Here is a 27,017-nt window from a genome sequence, read left to right on the forward strand (position 1 = left end):
TCTCCCATCCTGGTATATATGTCTCCCATCCTGGTATATATGTCTCCCATCCTGGTATATATGTCTGCATCCTGGTATATATGTCTCCCATCCTGGTATATATGTCCCCCATCCTTGTATATACAGTATGTCTCCAATTTGCCGTTATTCTTTCACGTATAACAAATATAAACTCATCTTTATCAGCTCCCGCGACGGGCAGCATTCTCTTCTATAGTTGACTTCAGCTTAAAGCAACGGGCAGGGCATGATGTCACTGCCATGTGCTGCTACTGCTAGTGACTGCCAGTGAGTTGCATGCCGACATCTGCTACAGCTTGTATTGCCGTGCAGGGACCCAGCGAGCTCCAATGACTCAATATATCTGTGATAAAGCCGAAAGCTGATGAATTCATTATCTTTAACTTTTATAGTTGGATTTCCTGAAAAGCCTTTGATGTTTCCTAAAAATAAGAGTGAGTGTTTTATTTAACAAAAATATTTATTTTCTGCTACTTTAATAAAAACATCCGGTAACAATAAAGGTTTCATTCCAAAATTGATGGATTAGATGAGATTAATATTTTTTCTTGTTTCATTTAAAGCGTTAAAACACCATGGGGAATTTTTTACATTTTGTCGCTCGGGGTCTGAGACCTTAGACCTCCAACAATCACTGAAAAGACTGTTTAGAAGTTCCTGCAGGGATTTTACAAAGTATATAAAAATGTTCCGAAGTTTAGTTACATTTCAATAAAGAGATTAAGTAAAATATTGGAGGCAGGAATAATGATGGAGAAAGAATTGCATGAGTTTCTTGAACAAACAAATCTACAAAGCTTTGTTCAAAACTATATTTTTTGTTGTAAAATAATAAAATTAAATGAAATTTTGATAAATATAGTCATTTTATTTCAAGACAAAGTGAACTCCTGCACCTGTCCATTGATAGGACAATTCCTTCAATGATCTTGTTTTTCTTCTAATAGGTAAATTATATTGGACATTATGGATTACTTGTACACTGACACTGTATACAGAGCTCCTGTGTATAATGTCACTGGTGATCACTGTATTACCTATAAACTGACAGTATATACAGAGCTCCTGTGTATAATGTCACTGCTGATCACTGTATTACCTGAACACTATACACTATATACAGAGCTCCTGTGTATAATGTCACTGGTGATCACTGTATTACCTGTACACTGACACTCTATACATAGCTCTTGTGTATAATGTCGCTGGTGATCACTGTATTACCTGTACACTGACACTATATACAGAGCTCCTGTGCATAATGTCACTGGTGATCACTGTATTACCTGTACACTGACACTCTATACATAGCTCTTGTGTATAATGTCTCTGGTGATCACTGTATTACCTGTACACTGACACTATATACAGAGCTCCTGTGTATAATGTCGCTGGTGATCACTGTATTACCTGAACACTATACACTATATACAGAGCTACTGTGTATAATGTTACTGGTGTTCACTGTATTACCTGTACACTGACACTCTATACATTGCTCTTGTGTATAATGTCGCTGGTGATCACTGTATTACCTGTACACTGACACTATATACAGAGCTCCTGTGTATAATGTCACTGGTGATCACTGTATTACCTGAGCACTATACACTATATACAGAGCTACTGTGTATAATGTCACTGGTGATCACTGTATTACCTGTACACTGACACTATATACAGTGTATACCAGAGGTGTCAAACTGCATTCCTCAAGGGCCTCAGACCATGCATGTTTTCAAGATTTCCTTTGCATTGCACAAGGTGCTGGAATCATTCTGTGCAGGTGATTAAATTATCACATGTGCAATACAAGGAAATCCTGAAAACATGACCTGTTTGCGGCCCTCGAGGAATGCAGTTTGACACCTCTGGTGTATACCATAGTATTGTAAGTAGATAACATGTAACAATCATATCTATACAATGATACCAGTGAGGGGTGCAAAATATTATTAATAAAGAGTTTGCACAATATGTGATCAATACATAATACATGACCATCATTATACAGCTAAAGGATCTATTGGGAAGGGGTGCACTTATTTTTGTGAGTGGATGGGTTAAGGATCAAGAATGCTGAATTTCACAAAGTAATGCAAATAATTTTTATATTGTGCTTAGGAAGACAAAGGCGACCCGGCAGAGGGGGGGATGCTTACTGTAAGTATTTAATGCAATTATATATATCTATATATATAATTGTCTAAGGGTTTTTCCGTCTGTCTGTCTTTCTGTCTGTCTGTCTGTCTTTCTGTCTGTCTGTCTGTCCTGGAAATCCCGCCTCTCTGATTGGTCGAGGCCGCCAGGCCTCGACCAATCAGCGATGGGCACAGCGACAATGATGTCATAAAGGACGTAGATATCCTGCGTCTCTGATTGGTCGAGGCCGCCTGGCCTCGACCAATCTGCAACGGGCACAGCGACGATGATGTCATAAAGGACGTAGAAATCCCACGTTTCTGATTCAGCGACGGGCACAGTATCGACGTAGATGTCTTAATGGTTGCCATGGCGACGATGATGTCATAAAGGTTGCCTCGACCAATCAGCGACGGGCACAATCTGCCGTGAATTCTGGAATCATTATTGTCCATATACTACGGGGACATGCATATTCTAGAATACCCGATGCGTTAGAATCGGGCCACAATCTAGTATATATATATATATATATATATATATATATATATATGTATATATATATATATATATATATAGAATGTAAGTCTGCAAGGACAGGGTCCTCTCCCCTCTGTACCAGTCTGTCACTGTAAACCTGCTTACTGTAATCGATATCTATAACCCTGTATGTAACCCCTTTCTCATGTACAGCACCATGGAATTAATGGTGCTATATAAATAAATAAATAATAATAATAATAATATATATATATTTTTTATTTCTCAGTGCTGCCCTCTATAGGTGACTCGCATTACATACACTTGTGCAAAGTTGGTCCTGAGCGGTTTAAAATTAACCCCTTCACGACCAGCTTCCGTTTTCGAACAGATATGACATTTTCATAGCTTCTTACAGCGTTTTTTTTGCAGCAATCAGAAAAACGTAAATTTGGCATTTAATTTTTTTTTTCTCTTGTTTACGGTTTTTACCGATAGGGTTAATTAATTTTATAGATGAGATTTTTCTGAACGCAGCGATACCACCGATGTGTATTTTTTAAATTATCTTTATTTTTAATGGGGAAAAAGAGGGATGATATTGAATTTTTATTTATTTTTTTTCATATTTTTTCAGACTTTTTAAAAACTTTTTTTTGTTCATTTCAGTCCCATTAGGGGACTTGGAGCTGCGAACGTCTGACCGCTAGTGCTATATACAGCAATGCCGCAGCATCCTTGAGTGTAGTCAAAATTACTGGGTCTTTCAAAGCTCGGGTGACAAGGGAGATCCGTAATTATAAGCATGGGGGTCTTCTAAAGACCCCCAGATGTCATAGCTTCCCTACCGCATAGAGCTGAGCAGCCGTATCCGAGAAAGGTAAGGAACTAAGCAGGGGCCGTACACAGAAATCATGGGGCCCCATAGCCGAAGTTCTAATTGCCCCCCCCCCCAAAAAATAAATAAATAAACAAATAAATAATTGTTGGGGTCACAGAAGAGCAGATCTCACACCTTTCCAGCCTTTACATAGCAATTTTCCTCCTGCTGAAGCCCTAAATTCCTCTTTCATTGTCCTCATAAAGTACAATACCAACGAAAGAGCCCCCAAACACAGTATGATACCCCCATGCAGTATAATGGGCTTACATACAGTATAGTAGCCCCACACTGTATAATGGCCTGCACTAGCTCTTCAAATTGTATAATTGCCCCCCACACAGTATGATAGACCCCACATAGCCCTTGGAATATAATGGCCCCACAAAGCCTTCCATATAGTATAATGGGCCCCATACAGTCCTCCATACAATATAATGCACCCCCCATAGTCCTCAATACAATATAATGCAGATGCCATGGTCCTCCAGATAATAAAATGCACCCCCATGGTCCTCCATAAAATATAATGCCCTCCCCATAGTCCTCCATACAATATAATACACCCTCATGGTCCTCCATATAATATAATGCATCCCCCATGGTCCTCCATACAATATAATGCACCCCCCTTAGTACTCAATACAATATAATACACCCCCATGGTTCTCCATACAATATAATATACCCCCATGGTCCTCCATACAATATAATACACCCCCCATGGTCCTCCATACAATATAATGCATCCCACATGGTCCTCCATACAATATAATGCACCCCTCATGGTGATTTGAACTTTTATGTTTTTTTTAAATATTTTTAAAAACATTTTACACACTGAGTCCTGAGTCCTCATTCCCATCTGTACAAGGGTCCATTGTGCAGCTCTTCAGTCCTCTCCTCACACAGCTCCATAGTGCAGCTCCTCAGTCCTCTCCTCACACAGCTCCATGGTGCAGCCCCTCAGTCTTCTCCTCACACGGCTCCATGGTGCAGCTCCTCAGTCCACTCCTCACACAGCTCCATGGTGCAGCCCCTCAGTCTTCTCCTCACACGGCTCCATGGTGCAGCTCTTCAGTCCTCTCCTCACGCAGCTCCATAGTGCAGCCCCTCAGTCCTCTCCTCACACAGCTCCATGGTGCAGCTCCTCAGTCCTCTCCTCACACAGCTCCATGGTGCAACCCCTCAGTCTTCTCCTCACACGGCTCCATGGTGCAGCTCTTCAGTCCTCTCCTCACACAGCTCCATAGTGCAGCCCCTCAGTCTTCTCCTCACACGGCTCCATGGTGCAGCTCTTCAGTCCTCTCTTCACACAACTCCATAGTGCAGCCCCTCAGTCCTCTCCTCACACAGCTCCATGGTGCAGCTCCTCAGTCCTCTCCTCACACAGCTCCATGGTGCAGCCCCTCAGTCCTCTCCTCACACAGCTCCATAGTGCAGCCCCTCAGTCCTCTCCTCACACAGCTCCATGGTGCAGCTCCTCAGTCCTCTCCTCACACAGCTCCATGGTGCAGCCCCTCAGTCTTCTCCTCACACGGCTCCATGGTGCAGCTCTTCAGTCCTCTCCTCACACAGCTCCATAGTGCAGCCCCTCAGTCTTCTCACACGGCTCCATGATGGGCCCCTCAGTCCTCTCCTCACATGGCTCCATGGTGCAGCCCCTCAGTCCTCTCCTCACACGGCTCCATGGTGGGCCCCTCAGTCCTCTCCTCACACGGCTCCATGGTGCAGCCCTTCAGTCCTCTCCTCACACAGCTCCATGGTGCAGCCCCTCAGTCCTCTCCTCACACGGCTCTATGGTGGGCCCCTCAGTCCTCTCCTCACACGGCTCCATGGTGCAGCCCCTCGGTCCTCTCCTCACACAGCTCCATGGTGCAGCCCCTCAGTCCTCTCCTCACACAACTCCATAGTGCAGCACCTCAGTCTTCTCCTCACATGGCTTCATTGTGGGCCCCTCAGTCCTCTTCTCACACAGCTCCATGGTGGTACCTTCAATCCTCTCCTCACATGGCTCCTTGGTGCTGCCCCGCAGTCCTCTCCTCACATGGCTCCATGGTGCAGACCCTCAGTCCTCTTCTCACACAGTTCCATAGTGCAGCCCCTCAGCCATCTCCTCACACGGCTCCATGATGGACCCCTCAATCCTCTCCTTACACAGCTCCATGGTGCAGCACCTCAGTCCTCTTCTCACATGGCTCCAAGGTGCAGCACCTCAGTCCTCTTCTCACATAGCTCCATGGTGCAGCCCCTCAGTCCTCTCCTCCTCCCACAGCTCCATGATACAGCCTGTCATTTCCCTCCTCTCCTTTCCAGCAGCCTGAGCGAGCACAGCACAGCTTCCTGCTATCGGGTCTTCACTGGACTGATGGAGGCCCCGCCCCTTTCAGTGACATCATTCCCTCCAAAAGTTCTAGACGCCCCATGCTGTGTGCGCAGTCTCAGTCTGTGATGGAGCCGGCTGTGCTTTGAGTGCTTTGTTCTATACCCGGTGCCGGTGGTAGTCTGTACTGTTCAGCAACTAGTGATGAGAGGTGAGCAGTTTATCATCACCTGCTGCTGTGGCTTCTATTGATCTCATCGAGCACTGTGAAGCCGAGAGAGCGGTGAGCGCACTGAGATCAATAGAAGCAGCAGCAGGTGATGAGAAAGCGCTCACCTCACATCACTAGTTGCTGAGCAGTGCAGACAACCCACCAGCATTGGGATAGAATAATGTGATCAGAATATAGGGCAGAAGAGCCAAATGAAGGAGGCAAGAGTTGTGGTGCTGGGCAGGCCCATCAGAGGTTTCTACGGTTTCCCAGTGGGCCAGTCCGACCCTGGATACGCTGTCTTATGCAGAGCCTGAAGGAATGGTGATCATGATGATGTTCTCTATATTATGCTTTGCCATCATCCTGAGAAAAAGCCTGAAGTATAAATGAGTGCTTTGTTACATTACATTACTGATCCTGAGTTACATCTTGTATTATCCTCCAGAGCTGCACTCACTATTCTGCTGGTGCAGTCACTGTGTACATACATTACATTACTGATCCTGAGTTACATCCTGTATTATACCCCAGAGCTGCACTCACTATTCTGCTGGTGCAGTCACTGTGTACATACAATACATTACTGATCCTGAGTTACCTCCTGTATTATACTCCAGAGCTGCACTCACTATTCTGCTGGTGCAGTCACTGTGTACATACATTACACTACTGATCCTGAGTTACCTCCTGTATTATACTCCAGAGCTGCACTCACTATTCTGCTGGTGCAGTCACTGTGTACATACATTACATTACTGATCCTGAGTTACATCCTGTATTATACTCCAGAGCTGCACTCACTATTCTGCTGGTGAAGTCACTGTGTACATACATTACCTTACTGATCCTGAGTTACATCTTGTATTATCCTCCAGAGCTGCACTCACTATTCTGCTGGTGCAGTCACCGTGTACATACATTGCATTACTGATCCTGAGTTACATCCTGTATTATACCCCAGAGCTGCACTCACTATTCTGCTGGTGCAGTCACTGTGTACATACATTACATTACTGATCCTGAGTTACATCCTGCATTATACCCCAGAGCTGCACTCACTATTCTGCTGGTGCAGTCACTGTGTACATACATTACATTACTGATCCTGAGTTACATCCTGTATTATACCCCAGAGCTGCACTCACTATTCTGCTGGTGCAGTCACTGTGTACATACATTACATTACTGATCCTGAGTTACCTCCTGTATTATACCCCAGAGCTGCACTCACTATTCTGCTGCTGCAGTCATTGTGTACATACATCACTGATCCTGAGTTACATCCTGTATTATACCCCAGAGCTGCACTCACTATTCTGCTGGTGCAGTCACTGTGCACGTACATTACATTACTGATCCTGAGTTACATCCTGTATTATACCCCAGAGCTGCACTCACTATTCTGCTGGTGCAGTCACTGTGTACATACATTACATTACTGATCCTGAGTTACATCCTGTATTATACCCCAGAGCTGCACTCACTATTCTGCTGGTGCAGTCACTGTGTACATACATTACATTACTGATCCTGAGTTATATCCTGTATTATACTCCAGAGCTGCACTCACTATTCTGCTGGTGCAGTCACTGTGTACATACATTACATTACTGATCCTGAGTTACATCCTGTATTATACTCCAGAGCTGCACTCACTATTCTGCTGGTGCAGTCACTGTGTACATACATTACATTACTGATTCTGTACTGATTTTGAGTTATATACAAAAATCAGGATTTTTTTACATAATTTTATTTGATGTGTTTCAGGCAAATGTGTCACTTTCCAAGGATTTGATATAAACTTTAATGACCTAAAAGGTGAGTTTAAAGAGTAATTATACTTTTAATTTGCTTTATATGTATTAACGGTAGAACTGAACATAACAAACTTTGATATACTTGTTTCTGTAAAAAAAAGCCTTTTCCTCAACCTTTTCTCTTGTACTGTGATCATTCACTCTTAAAACGTTGCTCAAATCTGTCTACAGTTCTGTCTGCAGTGAGGAATAACAGTCCAAGTAATAAGTAAAACGTGACTTTAGCAGTCTACACAAAGTTGATCTGAAAGAAGAAAGGTAGAGAATGTAGAAAGAAACCTTGGCTCTCTCTAGTCACTAAAGCCTGCAGAGGGGAAAAAACGTATTCTGTAAAGTTAACATTAAATTATTAATGTAAAATACTATAAAAGTAATCTAAGAAATTCTGCCATGTACTGTTAGTGTGCTGCCATTTGAGATTTCATTCACAATTTTTAATTCTTCAAAATTTTAAAAAGTTTGTTATATATTTTTTTTTCTTAAAAAAATTAATATTTTTTCTTTTAATTTTTGTTTAAAATAGGAGATTTTTTTGGACTGAGGAAGAATCCGATCTGGATCCTGAGAGAATGGCGTAAGTTCATGTGTATTAGACTTCTGCAATGTCAATGATCTGAGTTTAATACTAATGACGTGTGAAAGAATTCCTGCTAATGTCAATGGAAACAACATATTACATATAAAAGACAGAGATGTGTGATGAAAGAAAAAAAATAATAGCAGAAAAAGAAGAAACAAAAACAAAATCATTAACAAAGTTAACAAAGAGGAAAGATTCATAATCATGTACTCATTCCATATCAATATTGATAACAATTTTATTTGTAATTTTTTTTTTCCTGAGGGGGGGGGGTAGAATTTTGATTTGTAAGATTCTATCCCTAGTGCTGTATCTAGAATCCGATGGGCCCTGGTGCAAAATTTGGACCTGAGCCACTGCAAAATGTTCAGTTTGTCTGATTTTTCTCTTTATAGGTATGTTTTGAAGTAAAATGTAAATTGTTCTTTTATTCTATAAACTACTGACAACATGTCTCTGAATTTCCAAGCAATAATTTTTGTATTTTTGTTCTGACGAAGAAAAATGGTCAAAATTAAATAAAAACCCGGGGCTTTCAGAGCTCAAATATTGCAAAAAAACAAGTTCATAATCATTTAGAAATAACAATACTAATGTTTTAACTCAGGAAGAGTTCAGAAATCAATATTTTGTGGAATAACCATGATTTTTAATCACTACTCTTTCACACTGCTTCTGGCGCAAAAATTTAAGCAGTTCTTCTTTGTTTGATGGATTGTGACTATCCATCATCCTCTTGATTACATTCCAGTGATTTTCAATGGGGTTCAGGTCTGGAGATTGGGCTGCCCATGACAGGGTTTTGATGTGGTGGTCTCTTAATTTTTGCCAGAGCTGTATGTCTCCCATCCTGGTATATATGTCTCCCATTCCGGTATATATGTCTCCCAACCTGGTATATATGTCCCCCATCTTGGTATATATGTCTCCCATCCTGGTATATATGTCTCCCATCCTGGTATATATGTCTCCCATCCTGATATATATGTCTCCTATCCTGGTATATATGTCTCCCATCCCGGTATATATGTCTCCCATCCTGGTATATATGTCTCCCATCCTGGTATATATGTCTCGCATCCTGGTATATATGTCTCCCATCCCGGTATATATGTCTCCCATTCTGGTATATATGTCTCCCATCCTGGTATATATGTCTCCCATCCTGGTATATATGTCCCCCATCCTTGTATATACAGTATGTCTCCAATTTACCGTTTTTCTTTCACGTATAACAAATATAAATTCATCTTTATCCGCTCCCGCGACGGGCAGCATTCTCTTCTATAGTTGACTTCAGCTTAAAGCAACGGGCAGGGCATGATGTCAGTGCCATGTACTGCTACTGCTAGTGACTGCCAGTGAGTTGCATGCCGACATCTGCTACAGCTTGTATTGCCGTGCAGGAACCCAGCGAGCTCCAATGACTCAATATATCTGTGATAAAGCCGAAAGCTGATGAATTCATTATCTTTAACTTTTATAGTTGGATTTCCAGAAAAGCCTTCGATGTTTCCTGAAAATAAGAGTGAGTGTTTTATTTAACAAAAATATTTATTTTCTACTACTTTAATAAATACATCCGGTAACAATAAAGGTTTCATTCCAAAATTGATGGATTAGATGAGATTAAAATTGTTTCTTGTTTCATTTAAAGCGTAAAAACACCATGGGGAATTTTTTATATTTTGTCGCTCGGGGTCTGAGGCCTTAGACCTCCAAGAATCACTGAAAAGACTGTTTAGAAGTTCCTGCAGTGATTTTACAAAGTATATAAAAATGTTCCAAAGTTTAGTTACATTTCAATAAAGAGATTAAGTAAAATATTGGAGGCAGGAATAATGATGGAGAAAGAATTGCATGAGTTTCTTGAACAAACAAATCTACAAAGCTTTGTTCAAAACTATATTTTTTGTTGTAAAATAATAAAATTAAATGAAATTTTGATAAATATAGTCATTTTATTTCAAGACAAAGTGAACTCCTGCACCTGTCCATTGATAGGACAATTCCTTCAATGATCTTGTTTTTCTTCTAACAGGTAAATTATCTTGGACATTATGGATTACCTGTACACTGACACTATTACTATATACAGAGCTCCTGTGTATAATGTAACTGGTGATCACTGTATTACCTGTACACTGACAGTATATACAGAGCTCCTGTGTATAATGTCACTGGTGATCACTGTATTACTTGTTCACTGACACTATATACAGAGCTCCTGTGTATAATGTTACTGGTGTTCACTGTATTACCTGTACACTGACACTCTATGCATAGTTCTTGTGTATAATGTCACTGGTGATCACTGTATTACCTGAACACTATACACTATATACAGAGCTACTGTGTATAATATCACTGGTAATCACTGTGTTACCTGTAAACTGAAACTATGTACAGAGCTCCTGTGTATAATGCCACTGGTGATCAATGTATTATCTGTACACTATACACTATATACAGAGCTCCTGTGTATAATGCCACTGGTGATCAATGTATTATCTGTACACTATACACTATATACAGAGCTCCTGTGTATAATGCCACTGGTGATCAATGTATTTTCTGTACACTGTACACTATATGCAAAGCTACTGTGTATAATGTCACTGGTAATTACTGTGTTACCTGTAAACTGAAACTATGTACAGAGCTCCTGTGTATAATGCCACTGGTGATCAACGTATTATCTGTACACTATACACTACATACAGAGCTCCTGGTTATAATGCCTCTGATGATCAATGTATTATCTGTACACTGTACACTATATACAGAGCTCCGGTGCATAATGTCACTGGTGATCACTGTATTACCTGTACACTACACTATATACTGTAAACAGAGCTCATGTATATAAAATCACTGGTGATTGCTGTATTACCTGCACAGTATGCACCATATACAGAGCTCTTTTGTATAATGTCATCGATGATCACTGTATTACCTGTACAAAATAACACTATATATAGATCTCCTGTATATAATGTCACTGGTCATTAATGTACTACTTGCACACTATACACTATATAGAGAGCTCCTGTGTGTAATGTCACCAGTGATCCCTGTATTACCTGTACACTATATGACATGTACACTATACATTATATATAGAGCACCTGTGTGTAATGTCACTGATGATCACTGCATTACCTGTGCACTATATACAGAGATGTTGTGTATAATGTTACTGTGATCACTGTATTTCCTGTACACTGACACTATATACAGAGCTCTTGTGTATAAAGTCTCTGGTGATCACTGTATTACCCGTACACTGACACTATATACAGAGCTCCTGTGTATAACGTCACTGGTGATCACTGTATTACATGTACACTATACATTATATATAGAGCGCCTGTGTATAATGTCACCAGTGATCACTGTAGTACCTGTATACTGACACTATATACAGAGCTCATGTGTATAACGTCACTGGTGATCACTGTATTACCTGTACACTATATACAGAGCTCCCTTGTATAATGTTACTGGTGATCACGGTATTACATGTACACTGACACTATATGCAGAGCTCCTGTGTATAATGTTACTTGTGATCACTGTATTACCTGTGCACTGATACTATATACAGAGCTCCTGTGTATAATGTCACTGGTGATCACTGTATTACATGTACACTATACATTATGTATAGAGCACCTGTGTATAATGTTACTGGTGATCACTGTATTACCTGTGCACTGATACTCTATACAGAGCTCCTGTGTATAATGTCACTGGTGATCACAGTATTATCTGTACACTGACACTATATTCAGAGCTCTTGTGTATAATGTCACTGGTGATCACTATATCACCTGTACACTATATACAGAGCTCCTGTGTATAATGTTACTTGTGATCACTGTATTACCTGTGCACTGATACTATATACAGAGCTCCTGTGTATAATGTCACTGGTGATCACTGTATTACATGTACACTATACATTATATATAGAGCACCTGTGTATAATGTTACTGGTGATCACTGTATTACCTGTGCACTGATACTCTATACAGAGCTCTTGTGTATAATGTCACTGGCGATCACTGCATCACCTGTACACTATATACTATATACAGATTTTCTGTGTATAATGTCACTGGTGATCACTGTATTACCTGTACACTGACACTATATACAGAGCTCTTGTGTATAATGTCACTAGTGATCACATATTACCTGTACACTGACACTATATACAGTGCTCCTGTGTATAATGTTACTGGTGATCACTGTATTTCCTTTTTCTCTATACATTATATATAAAGCGCCTTTGTACAATGTCACCAGTGATCACTGTATTACCTGTACACTGACACTATATACAGAGCTTTTGTGTATAATGTTACTGGTGATCACTGTATTACCTGTACACTATATACAGAGCTCCTGTGTATAATGTTACTGGTGATCACTGTATTACCTGTGCACTGATACTCTATACAGAGCTCTTGTGTATAATGTCACTGGCGATCACTGTATCACCTGTACACTATATACTTTATACAGAGCTCCTGTGTATAATGTAACTGGTGATTACTGTATTATCTGTACACTGACACTATATACAGCGCTCCTGTGTATAATGTTTCTGGTGATCACTGTATTTCCCTTTTCTCTATACATTATATATAAAGCGCCTTTGTACAATGTCACCAGTGATCACTGTATTACCTGCACACTGACACTATACAGAGCTCATGTGTATAATGTTACTGGTGATCACTGTATTACCTGTACACTATATACAGAGCTCCTGTGTATAATGTTACTGGTGATCACTGTATTACCTGTGCACTGATACTCTATACAGAGCTCTTGTGTATAATGTCACTGGCGATCACTGTATCACCTGTACACTATATACTATATACAGAGCTCCTGTGTATAATGTAACTGGTGATCACTGTATTATCTGTACACTGACACTATATACAGCGCTCTTGTGTATAATGTCACTAGTGATCACATATTACCTGTACACTGACACTATATACAGCGCTCCTGTGTATAATGTTTCTGGTGATCACTGTATTTCCCTTTTCTCTATACATTATATATAAAGCGCCTTTGTACAATGTCACCAGTGATCACTGTATTACCTGCACACTGACACTATACAGAGCTCATGTGTATAATGTTACTGGTGATCACTGTATTACCTGTACACTATATACAGAGCTCCTGTGTATAATGGTACTGGTGATCACTGTATTATCTGTACACTGACACTATATACAGAGCTCTTGTGTATAATGTCACTGGTGATCACTGTATCACCTGTACACTATACACTGTATGCAGAGCTCCTGTGTATAATTTTACTGGTGATCACTGTATTATTTGTGCACCGACACTATATACAGAGCTACTGTGTATAATGTTACAGAGTTCCTGTGTACAATTTTACTAGGGATAACGGTATTACCTGTATACTATACACTATATACAGTCCAGAGCTACTGTGTATAATGTCACTGGTAAACACTGTGTTACCTATAAACTGAAACTATCTACAGAGCTCCTGTGTATAATGCCACTGGTGATCAATGTATCACCTGTACACTATACACTATATACAGAGCTACTGTGTATAATGTTACTGGTGATCACTGTATAATCTGCACATTGACATTATATACAAAACTCCTGTGCATAATGTCACTGGTGATCACTGTATTACCTGTACACTACACTATATACTGTAAACAGAGCTCCTGTATATAAAATCACTGGTGATTGCTTTATTACCTGCACAGTATGCACCATATACAGAGCTCTTTTGTATAATGTCACCGATGATCACTGTATTACTTGTACAAAATACACTATATACAGAGCTCCTGTATATAATGTCACCGGTCATTAATGTATTACTTGCACACTATATACTATATAGAGAGCTCCTGTGTATAATGTCACTGGGGATCCCTGTATCACCTGTACACTGACACTATATACAGAGCTCATGTGCACAATGTCACCGGTTATCACTGTATTACGTGAACACTGACACTATATACAGAGTTCCTGTGTACAATGTCACTGATGATCACTTTATTACCTATACACTGACACTATATACAGAGCTCTTGTGGTTAATGTCACTGGTGATCACTGTATCACCTGTACACTGACACTATATACAGCACTCCTGTGTATAATGTCACTGGTAATCACTGTATTACCTGTACACTATACATTATATATAGAGCGCCTGTATGTAATGTCACTATTGATTACTATATTACCTGTATACTGACACTATATACAGAGCTCCTGTGAATAATGGCACTGGTGACTACCCGTATTACTTGTACTCTGCCACTATATATGAAGCTCCTCTGTATAATGTCACCAGTGATTCCTATATTACTTGTACACTATACACTATATACGGAGGTCCTGTGTAAAGTGTAAAGTCACTGGTGATCACTCTATGACCTGTACATTATATACAGAGATCCTGTGTATAATGTTACTGGTGATCACTGTATTACCTGTGCACTGACACTATATACAGAGCTACTGTGTATAATGTCCCTGGTAATCACTGTGCTACCTGTAAACTGAAACTATGTACAGAGCTCCTGGGTATAACGCCACTGGTGATCAATGTATTATCTGTACACTATACACTATATACAGAGCTCCTGTGTATAACGTCACTGGTGATCAATGTATTATCTGTACACTATACACTATATACAGAGCTCCTGTGTATAATGCCACTGGTGATCACTGTATTACCTGTACACTACACTATATACTGTAAACAGAGCTCCTGTATATAAAATCACTGGTGATTGCTGTATTACCTGCACAGTATGCACCATATACAGATCTCTTTTGTATAATATCATCGATGATCACTGCATTACCTGTACAAAATACACTATATATAGATCTCCTGTATATAATGTCACCGGTCATTACTATATTACTTGTACACTATACACTATATAGAGAGCTCCTGTGTGTAATGTCACTGGTGATCACTGCATTACCTGTGCACTATATAGAGAGCTGTTGTGTATAATGTTACTGTGATCACTGTATTTCCTGTATACTGACACTATATACAGAGCTCTTGTGTATAACATCACTGGTGATCACTGTATTACCTGTACACTATATACAGAGCTCCCTTGTATAATGTTACTGGTGACAATGGTATTACTGTACACTGACACTATATACAGAGCTCCTGTGTATAACCCCTCTGTGACCTTAGACGTACTATCCCGTTGAGGTGCCCTGGGCTTATCTGACCCTGGACGGGATAGTACGTCATAGCCGATCGGCCGCGCTCACGGGGGGAGCGCGGCCGATCGCGGCCGGGTGTCAGCTGCTTATCGCAGCTGACATCCGGCACTATGTGCCAGGAGCGGTCACGGACCGCCCCCGGCACATTAACCCCTGGCACACCGCGATCAAAGATGATCGCGATGTGCCGGCGGTGCAGGGAAGCACCGCGTAGGGAGGGGGCTCCCTGCGGGCTTCCCTGAGCCCCCCGCAGCAACGCGATGTGATCGCGTTGCTGCGAGGGTCTCCTCACCTCCCTCCCTGCTCGAGCCCCGGATCCAAGATGGCCGCGGATCCGGGTCCTGCAGGGAGGGAGGTGGCTTCACAGAGCCTGCTTAGAGCAGGCACTGTGAAGGCTGCAGCGCTGCATGTCAGATCAGTGATCTGACAGAGTGCTGTGCACACTGTCAGATCACTGATCTGTGATGTCCCCCCCTGGGACAAAGTAAAAAAGTAAAAAAAAAAATTTCCAAATGTGTAAAAAAAATAAAAAAAAATATTCCAAAATAATGAAAAAAAAAAAAAAATATTATTCCCATAAATACATTTCTTCATCTAAATAAAAAAAAAAAACCAATAAAAGTACACATATTTAGTATCGCCGCGTCCGTAACGACCCGACCTATAAAACTGTCCCACTAGTTAACCCCTTCAGTAAACACCGTAAGAAAAAAAAAAAAAAAACGAGGCAAAAAACAACGCTTTATTATCATACTGCCGAACAAAAAGTGGAATAACACGCGATCAAAAGGACAGATATAAATAACCATGGTACCGCTGAAAGCGTCATATTGTCCCGCAAAAAAAGAGCCGCCATACAGCATCATGAGCAAAAAAATAAAAAAGTTATAGTCCTGAGAATAAAGTGATGCAAAAATAATTATTTTTTCTGTAAAATAGTTTTTATCGTATAAAAGCACCAAACCATAAAAAAATGATATAAATGAGGTATCGCTGTAATCGTACTGACCCGAAGAATAAAACTGATTTATCAATTTTACCAAACGCGGAACGGTATAAACGCCTCCCCCAATAGAAATTCATGAATAGCTGGCTTTTGGTCATTCTTCCTCACAAAAATCGGAATAAAAAGCGATAAAAAAATGTCACGTGCCCAAAAATGTTTTCAATAAAAACGTCAACTCGTCCCGCAAAAAACAAGACCTCACATGACTCTGTGTACCAAAATATGGAAAAATTATAGCTCTCAAAATGTGGTATTGCAAAAAATATTTTTTGCAATAAAAAGGGTCTTTCAGTGTGTGACGGCTGCCAATCATAAAAATCCGCTAAAAAACTCGCTATAAAAGTAAATCAAACCCCCCTTCATCACCCCCTTAGTTAGGGAAAAATAAAAAAAAATGTATTTATTTCCATTTTCCCATTAGGGCTAGGGTTAGGGCTAGGGTTAGGGCTAGGGCTAGGGTTAGGGCTAGGGTTAGGGCTAGGGTTAGGGCTAGGGTTAGGGCTAGGGTTAGGGCTAGGGCTAGGGTTAGGGCTAGGGCTAGGGTTAGGGCTAGGGTTAGGGTTAGGGCTAGGGTTAGGGCTAGGGCTATGGTTAGGGTTAGGGCTAGGGTTAGGGCTAGGGTTAGGGCTAGGGTTAGGGTTAGGGCTAGGGTTAGGGTTAGGGCTAGGGTTAGGGCTAGGGCTAGGGTTAGGGTTAGGGCTAGGGCTAGGGCTAGGGTTAGGGCTAGGGCTAGGGTTAGGGTTAGGGTTAGGGCTAGGGTTAGGGCTAGGGTTAGGGCTAGGGTTAGGGTTGGGGCTACAGTTAGGGTTAGGGTTTAGATTACATTTACAGTTGAGAATAGGGTTGGGATTAGGGTTAGGGGTGTGTCTGGGTTAGAGGTGTGGTTAGGGTTACCGTTGGAATTAGGGTTAGGGGTGTGTTTAGATTAGGGTTTCAGTTATAATTGGGGGGTTTCCACTGTTTCGGCACATCAGGGGCTCTCCAAACACGACATGGCGTCCGATCTCAATTCCAGCCAATTCTGCGTTGAAAAAGTAAAACAGTGCTCCTTCCCTTCCGAGCTCTCCTGTGTGCCCAAACAGGGGTTTACCCCAACATATGGGGTATCAGCGTACTCAGGACAAATTGGACAACAACTTTTGTGGACCAATTTCTCCTGTTACCCTTGGGAAAATGCAAAACTGGGGGCTAAAAAATAATTTTTGTGGGAAAACAAAAAGATTTTTTATTTTCACGGCTCTGCGTTATAAACTGTAGTGAAACACTTGGGGGTTCAAAGTTCTCACAACACATCTAGATAAGTTCATTGAGGGGTCTAGTTTCCAATATGGGGTCACTTGTGGGGGGTTTCTACTGTTTAGGTACATTAGGGGCTCTGCAAACGCAATGTGACGCCTGCAGACCAATCCATCTAAGTCTGCATTCCAAATGATGCTCCTTCCCTTCCGAGCCCTCCCATGCGCCCAAACGGTGGTTCCCCCCCACATATCGGGTATCAGCGTACTCAGGACAAATTGGACAACAACATTTAGGGTCCAATTTCTCCTGCTAACCTTGGAAAAATACAAAACTGGGGGCTAAAATATAATTTTTGTGGAAAAAAAAATATTTTTTATTTGCATGGCTCTGCGTTATAAACTGTAGTGAAATACTTGGGGGTTCAAAGCTCTCACAACACATCAAGATGAGTTCCTTAGGGGGTCTACTTTCCAAAATGGTGTCACTTGTGGGGGGTTTCTACTGTTTAGGTACATTAGGGGCTCTGCAAACGCAATGTGACGCCTGCAGACCAATCCATCTAAGTCTGCATTCCAAATGGCGCTCCTTCCCTTCCGAACCCTCCCATGCGCCCAAACGGTGGTTCCCCCCCACATATGGGGTATCAGCGTACTCAGGACAAATTGGACAACAACTTTTGGGGTCCAATTTCTCCTGTTACCCTAGGGAAAATACAAAACTGGGGGCTAAAAAATAATTTTTGTGGGAAAAAAATTTTGTTTTATTTTTATGGCTCTGCATTATAAACTTCTGTGAAGCCCTTGGTGGGTCAAAGTGCTCACCACACATCCAGATAAGTTCCTTAGGGGGTCTACTTTCCAAAATGGTGTCACTTGTGGGAGGTTTCAATGTTTAGGCACATCAGTGGCTCTCCAAACGCAACATGGCGTCCCATCTCAATTTCTGTCAATTTTGCATTGAAAAGTCAAACTGCGCTCCTTCCCTTCCGAGCTCTCCCATGTGCCCAAACAGTGGTTTACTGCCACATATGGGGTATCAGCGTACTCAGGACAAATTGGACAACAACTTTTGAGGTCCAATGTCTTCTCTTACCCTTGGAAAAATAAAAAATTGGGGGCAAAAATATAATTTTTGTGAAAAAATATGATTTTTTATTTTTACGGTTCTGCATTATAAACTTCTGTGAAGCACTTGGTGGGTCAAAGTGCTCACCACACATCCAGATAAGTTCCTTAGGGGGTCTACTTTCCAAAATGGTGTCACTTGTGGGGGGTTTCAATGTTTAGGCACATCAGTGGCTCTCCAAACGCAACATGGCGTCCCATCTCAATTCCTGTCAATTTTGCATTGAAAAGTCAAATAGCGCTCCTTCCCTTCCGAGCTCTCCCATGCGCCCAAACAGTGGTTTACTGCCACATATGGGGTATCAGCGTACTCAGGACAAATTGGACAACAACTTTTTGGATCCAATTTCTCCTGTTACCCTTGGTAAAATAAAACAAATTGGAGCTGAAGTAAATTTTTTGTGTAAAAAAGTTAAATGTTCATTTTTATTTAAACATTCCAAAAATTCCTATTAAACACCTGAAGGGTTAATAAACTTCTTGAATGTGGTTTTGAGCACCTTGAGGGGTGCAGTTTTTAGAATGGTGTCACACTTGGGCATTTTCTATCATATAGACCCCTCAAAATGACTTCAAATGAGACGTGGTCCCTAAAAAAAAATGGTGTTGTAAAAATGAGAAATTGCTGGTCAACTTTTAACCCTTATAACTCCCTAACAAAAAAAAAAATTGGTTCCAAAATTATGCTGATGTAAAGGAGACATGTGGGAAATGTTACTTATTAAGTATTTTGTGTGACATATCTCTGTGATTTAATTGCATAAAAATTCAAAGTTTGAAAATTGCGAAATTTTCAAAATTTTCGCCAAATTTCCGTTTTTTTCACAAATAAACGCAGGTACTATCAAAGAAATTTTACCACTATCATGAAGTACAATATGTCACGAGAAAACAATGTCAGAATCACCAGGATCCGTTGAAGCGTTTCGGAGTTATAACCTCATAAAGGGACAGTGGTCAGAATTGTAAAAATTGGCCTGGTCATTAACGTGCAAACCACCCTTGGGGGTAAAGGGGATAATGTTACTGATGATCACTGTACTACCTGTGCACTGATACTATATACAGAGCTCCTGTGTATAATGTCACTGGTGATCACTGTATTACATGTACACTATACATTATATATAGAGCACCTGTGTGTAGTGTCACTGGTGATCACTGCATTACCTGTGCACTATATAAAGAGCTGTTGTGTATAATGTTACTGTGATCACTGTATTTCCTGTACACTGACTCTATATACAGAGCTCTTGTGTATAAAGTCTCTGGTGATCACTGTATTACCCGTACACTGACACTATATGCAGAACTCCTGTATATAATGTCACTGGTGATCACTGTATTACATGTACACTATACATTATATATAGAACGCCTGTGTCTAATGTCACAAGTTATCACTGTATTACCTGTACACTGACACTATATACAGAGCTCATGTGTATTACGTCACTGGTGATCACTGTATAACCTGTACACTATATACAGAGCTCCCTTGTATAATGTTACTGGTGATCACGGTATTACTTGTACACTGACACTATATACAGAGCTCCTATGTATAATGTTACTGGTGATCACTGTATTACCAGTGCACTGATACTATATACAGAGCTCCTATGTATACTGTTACTGGTGATCACGGTATTACTTGTACACTGACACTATATTCAGAGCTCTTGTGTATAATGTCACTGGTGATAACTATATCACCTATACACTATATACAGAGCTCCTGTGTATAATGTTACTGGTGATCACTGTATCACCTGTACACTATATGCTATATACAGATTTCCTGTGTATAATGTCACTGGTGCTCACTGTATTATCTGTACACTGACACTATATACAGTGCTCCTATGTATAATGTTACTGGTGATCACTGTATTTCCTTTTTCTCTATACATTATATATAGAGCGCCTTTGTATAATGTCACCAGTGATCACTGTATTACCTGTACACTGACATTATATACAGAGCTCATATGTATAATTTCACTGGTGATCACTGTATTACCTGTACACTATATACAGAGCTCCTGTGTATAATGTTACTGGTGATCACTGTATTACCTGTGCACTGATACTCTATACAGAGCTCTTGTGTATAATGTCACTGGTGATCACTGTATCACCTGTACACTATACACTATATGCAGAGCTCCTGTTTATAATGTTACTGGTGATCACTATATTATCTGTACACTCACACTATATACAGAGCTACTGTGTATAATCTTACAGAGTTCCTGTGTACAATTTTACTAGGGATAACGGTATTACCTGTATACTATACACTATATACAGTACAGAGCTACTGTGTATAATAGTAGAAGAAAAAATACCGCACACTCGAAACTGGTATGATGCAAAAAGGTATATGCCAGATTTATTCACGAAAACAAGTCAACAATTGCCACTGTGATAATTTGTAGATAGAAACCCGACGTTTCGACCCTCCCGGGTCTTATTCATGGGGTTACTTAACTCTTTTGATACACAGACATAGGAGTGGCAGTGATAAAAGGCAAGACAATGGTCATTTTAAGGCATAACCTTATAGTGGGTCCAATAATTGCTCCTGTGGTGTAGGTAGAGGGGTCCAGTTTAGGGTGAGCCGCAGCACATAAAGAAGTCCTTATAATGGGTCCAGTGAATGCTCCTGTGGCATAAATAGAGGTCAATCCAGGACAGCACAGCTGGGCGCGGGATGCGCCGCTGACCCCCGGACACAGTACAGAGCAGGACAGCTCCACATGCTGTGGCCCACCCTAAGCAGGATACCTCTATTTATGCCACAGGAGCATTCACTGGACCCATTATAAGGACTTCTTTATATGCTGCGGCTCACCCTAAACTGGACCCCTCCACCTGGACCATTGTCTTGCCTTCTATCACTGCCACTCCTATGTCTGTGTATCAAAAGAGTTAAGTAACCCCATGAATAAGACCCGAGAGGGTCGAAACGTTGGGTTTCTATCTACAAATTATCACAGTGGCAATTGTTGACTTGTTTTCGTGAATAAATCTGGCATATACCTTTTTGCATCATACCAGTTTCGAGTGTGCGGTATTTTTTTTTTTACTATTGACTTGACCACACGGTCTGTTTTACCAGCACCTCCGTGTCCTTGACCAGAGTGCACACCATTATCCTTGTTCTACTGTGTATAATGTCACCGGTAATCACTGTGTTACCTGTAAACTGAAACTATGTACAGTGCTCTTGTGTATAACGCCACTGGTGATCACTGTATCACCTGTACACTATACACTATATACAGAGCTCCTGTGTATAATGTTACTGGTGATCACTGTATTATCTGCACATTGACATTATATACAAAACTCCTGTGCATAATGTCACTGGTGATCACTGTATTACCTGTACACTACACTAAATACTGTAAACAGAGCTCCTGTATATAAAATCACTGGTGATTGCTGTATTACCTGCACAGTATGCACCATATACAGAGCTCTTTTGTATAATGTCACCGATGATCACTGTATTACCTGTACAAAATACACTATATACAGAGCTCCTGTATATAATGTCACCGGTCATTAATGTATTACTTGCACACTATATACTATATAGAGAGTTCCTGTGTATAATGTCACCGGTGATCCCTGTATCACCTGTACACTGACACTATATACAGAGCTCATGTGCACAATGTCACCGGTTATCACTGTATTACCGGAACACTGACACTATATACAGAGTTCCTGTGTATAATGTCACTGATGATCACTGTATTACCTATACACTGACACTATATACAGAGGTCTTGTGTATAATGTCACTGGTGATCACTGTATTACCTGTACACTGACACTATATACAGCATTCCTGTTTATAATGTCACTGGTGATCACTGTATTACATGTACACTATACTTTATTTATAGAGCGCCTGTGTATAATGCACCGGTGATCAGTGCATTACCTGTGCACTATATATAAAGCTGCTGAGTATAATGTTACTGGTGATCACTGTATTCCCTGTACACTGACACTATATACAGAGCTCTTGTGTATAAAGTCACTGGTGATCAGTGTATTACCTGTACACTGACACTATATACAGAGCTCCTGTGTATAATGTCACTGGTAATCACTGTATTACCTGTACACTATACATTATATATAGAGCGCCTGTATGTAATGTCACTATTGATCACTATATTACCTGTACACTGACACTATATACAGAGTTCCTGCGAATAATGGCACTGGTGACTACTCGTATTACTTGTACTCTGCCACTACATATGAAGCTCCTCTGTATAATGTCACCAGTGATTCCTATATTACTTGTAGACTATATATTATATACGGCTGTCCTGTGTAAAGTGTAAAGTTACTGGTCATCACTCTATGACCTGTACATTATATACAGAGATCCTGTGTATAATGTCACTAGTGATCACTATGTTATCTGTACACTATACACTATATGAAGAACTCCTCTGTATAATGTCACTGGCGATCACTGTCTTACCTGTACACTGACATTATATAGAGAGCTCCTGTGTATAATGTCACCGATGATCACTGTATTACCTGTACACTGACACTATATACAGAGCTCCTGTATATAATATCACCAGTGATCACTATATTACCTATACACTGATACTATATACAGAACTCCTGTGTATAATTTCACTAATTTCACTGGTGATCACTGTATTACCTGTACACCTACACTATATACAGTGCTCCTGTGTTTAATGTTACTGATGATCCCTGTATTACCTGTACACTATACGCAGAGGTCTGTTTATAGTGTCACTGTACCGGTAGTACAGGGATCATTGGTGATGCTATATATAGGGGCTCTGTATATAGTGTCAATATCACCAATGATTCCTGTATTACCTATACACTGACACTACATACATAATAACCCTGATTTTAAGACAGTTTAAAATGAGTTCAGTAGAAGAGAGATAAGAGTTAAAAAGTTTGCTATGAGAAGAGCTCCCTGATAGCTTCGCTGATAATTATTTTGCACTCTGCCATGCCCTGTGATACATTTTGAAACCAACAATTTCAAAGCTAAAAAAAGCAAAATTGATTGTTTACTCCAAAAACGGGAAAAAATGCAAGTAAAGTTGCCCTAGTCCTTAAAAAAATGTACATTATTCTTAAAATATTTAATAACTTTATTATGAAATATTTTATAAATATTCATGTTTTAATTGAATTAATAAAAGGCAGAAAACCTCTGATATCCTAAATACCAGAAATGATTAAGGAAGAATTGAGTGAGTGTCTGGAACAACAAAACCAATATGACCACATGGAGTACACTTTGATTTTTTTCAGAAAAAAAAATAATGCTATAAATGTAAACCAAAGGACCAAGCGGAGTCAAGATTTCAAAAATAAAAAAGTACCCCCTCAAAAAAAAAAATATACAAAGCCTAGGGCTACATGACTATTTTGGCTGCGATACCTGTCGCGTGACCAAAATTCATTATCTGTTTCTGCTAAATCGCATTTTCAATTGATATATATATTTTTAATATGATGCAAAATTACAAAGTGCGTCTTCAGAAAACAAAAACATCTTTTGCATAAAAAAATAAAATAAATTCCTTCAAATAATGGCTAAATTCACATAGATGGACATTGATAAAATTGTTTTTGCTCTTGTTTTAATATTCACAGTTAGATTACCATGGATACCAGGAAGACCCGGAATACCAGGGATACCAGGAAGACCCGGAATACCAGGGATACCAGGAATACCAGGAATACCAGGGATACCAGGAATACCAGGAATACCAGGGATACCAGGAATACCAGGAGTACCAGGAATACCAGGGATACCAGGAATACCAGGAATACCAGGGATACCAGGAATACCAGGGATACCAGGAATACCAGGAATACCAGGAAGACCAGGAATACCAGGGATACCAGGGATACCAGGAATACCAGGAATACCAGGAAGACCAGGAATACCAGGGATACCAGGAATACCAGGGATACCAGGAATACCAGGGATACCAGGAATACCAGGAATACCAGGGATACCAGGAAGACCAGGAATACCAGGGATACCAGGAATACCAGGGATACCAGGAATACCAGGGATACCAGGAATACCAGGAATACCAGGAAGACCAGGAATACCAGGGATACCAGGGATACCAGGAATACCAGGAATACCAGGGATACCAGGAATACCAGGGATACCAGGAATACCAGGGATACCAGGAGTACCAGAGATACCAGGAATACCAGAGATACCAGGGCCAATTAAGGAAGAACTGAGTGAGTGTTCTGTGAACAAAAACATCTATTACATATTAAAAACAAAACACTTACTTGAAGTAATGACTATAAATTAAAATGGAGGGATAAAACTGGTAATGTTCTTGTATTAATCCATATAGATAAATTACTAGGAATATCTGAAGTACCAAGGATAACTACGTCAAATAATTAACATAAAAAACAATTAATTTTAACTAATGACTGTAAGATAAAATAGATGGACATTGAAACATTTGCCATAATTCTTGTTTTAACCCTTACAAGGTGAATTACCAGGAATACCAGGGATACCAGGAATACCAGGAATACCAGGAATACCAGAGATACCAGGAATACCAGGAATACCAGAGATACCAGGAATACCAGGAATACCAGAGATACCAGGAATACCAGGAATACCAGGAATACCAGGGATACCAGGAATACCGGGAATACCAGGAATACCAGGGATACCAGAGATACCAGGGATACCAGAGATACCAGGAATACCAGGAATACCAGGGATACCAGGAAAACCAGGAATACCAGGAATACCAGGGATACCAGGAATACCAGAAGTACCAGGGATACCAGGGATACCAGGAATTCCAGGAATACCAGAGATACCAGGAATACCAGAGATACCTGGAATACCAGGAATACCAGAGATACCAGGAATACCAGGGATACCAGGGATACCAGGAATACCAGGAATACCAGGTATACCAGGAATACCAGAGATACCAGGAATACCAGGAATACCAGGAATACCAGCGATACCAGGAATACCAGAGATACCAGGAATACCAGGGATACCAGGAATACCAGGGATACCAGGAATACCAGGAAGACCAGGAATACCAGGAATACCAGAGATACCAGGGATACCAGGAATACCAGGGATACCAGGAATACCAGGAATACCAGGAATACCAGGGATACCAGGAATACCAGGAATACCAGGGATACCAGGGATACCAGGAATACCAGAGGTACCAGGAATACCAGAGATACCAGGAATACCAGAGATACCAGGAATACCAGGAATACCAGGGATACCAGGAATACCAGGAATACCAGAGATACCAGGAATACCAGGAATACCAGGGATACCAGGAATACCAGAGATACCAGGAATACCAGGAATACCAGGGATACCAGGAATACCAGAGATACCAGGAATACCAGAGATACCAGGAATACCAGGGATACCAGGGATACCAGGAATACCAGGAATACCAGGTATACCAGGAATACCAGAGATACCAGGAATACCAGGAATACCAGGAATACCAGCGATACCAGGAATACCAGAGATACCAGGAATACCAGGGATACCAGGAATACCAGGGATACCAGGAATACCAGGAAGACCAGGAAGACCAGGAATACCAGGGATACCAGGGATACCAGGAATACCAGGAATACCAGGGATACCAGGAATACCAGGAATACCAGGAATACCAGAGATACCAGGAATACCAGGAATACCAGGGCCAATTAAGGAAGAACTGAGTGAGTGTTCTGTGAACAAAAATATCAATTACATATTAAAAACAAAACACTTACTTGAAGTAATGACTATAAATTAAAATGGAGGGATATTGATAAAACTGGTAATG

General features: G+C 40.6%; 1 protein-coding gene across 12 annotated transcripts in view; it reads left to right on the forward strand.

The window, feature by feature from the left end:
* LOC138652282 (uncharacterized) overlaps positions 1-27,017 on the forward strand; it is a 119,291-nt gene that overhangs the window by 8,209 nt on the left and 84,065 nt on the right. For 11 of the 12 annotated variants that reach the window (XM_069743052.1, XM_069743054.1, XM_069743059.1 and 8 more), the window contains exons 6-12: positions 414-455; positions 2,146-2,184; positions 7,831-7,881; positions 8,404-8,454; positions 9,947-9,988; positions 24,805-25,413; positions 25,681-26,910. In XM_069743052.1, coding sequence (XP_069599153.1) covers positions 414-455; positions 2,146-2,184; positions 7,831-7,881; positions 8,404-8,454; positions 9,947-9,988; positions 24,805-25,413; positions 25,681-26,910 — 2,064 coding nt within the window. The remainder of the gene's footprint in view (positions 1-413; positions 456-2,145; positions 2,185-7,830; positions 7,882-8,403; positions 8,455-9,946; positions 9,989-24,804; positions 25,414-25,680; positions 26,911-27,017) is intronic. The other variant, XM_069743062.1, reaches the window with a different exon arrangement.

This window comes from Ranitomeya imitator, chromosome 10 (genome assembly GCF_032444005.1).
Source record: "Ranitomeya imitator isolate aRanImi1 chromosome 10, aRanImi1.pri, whole genome shotgun sequence".
Taxonomy (NCBI): Eukaryota; Metazoa; Chordata; class Amphibia; order Anura; family Dendrobatidae; genus Ranitomeya; species Ranitomeya imitator.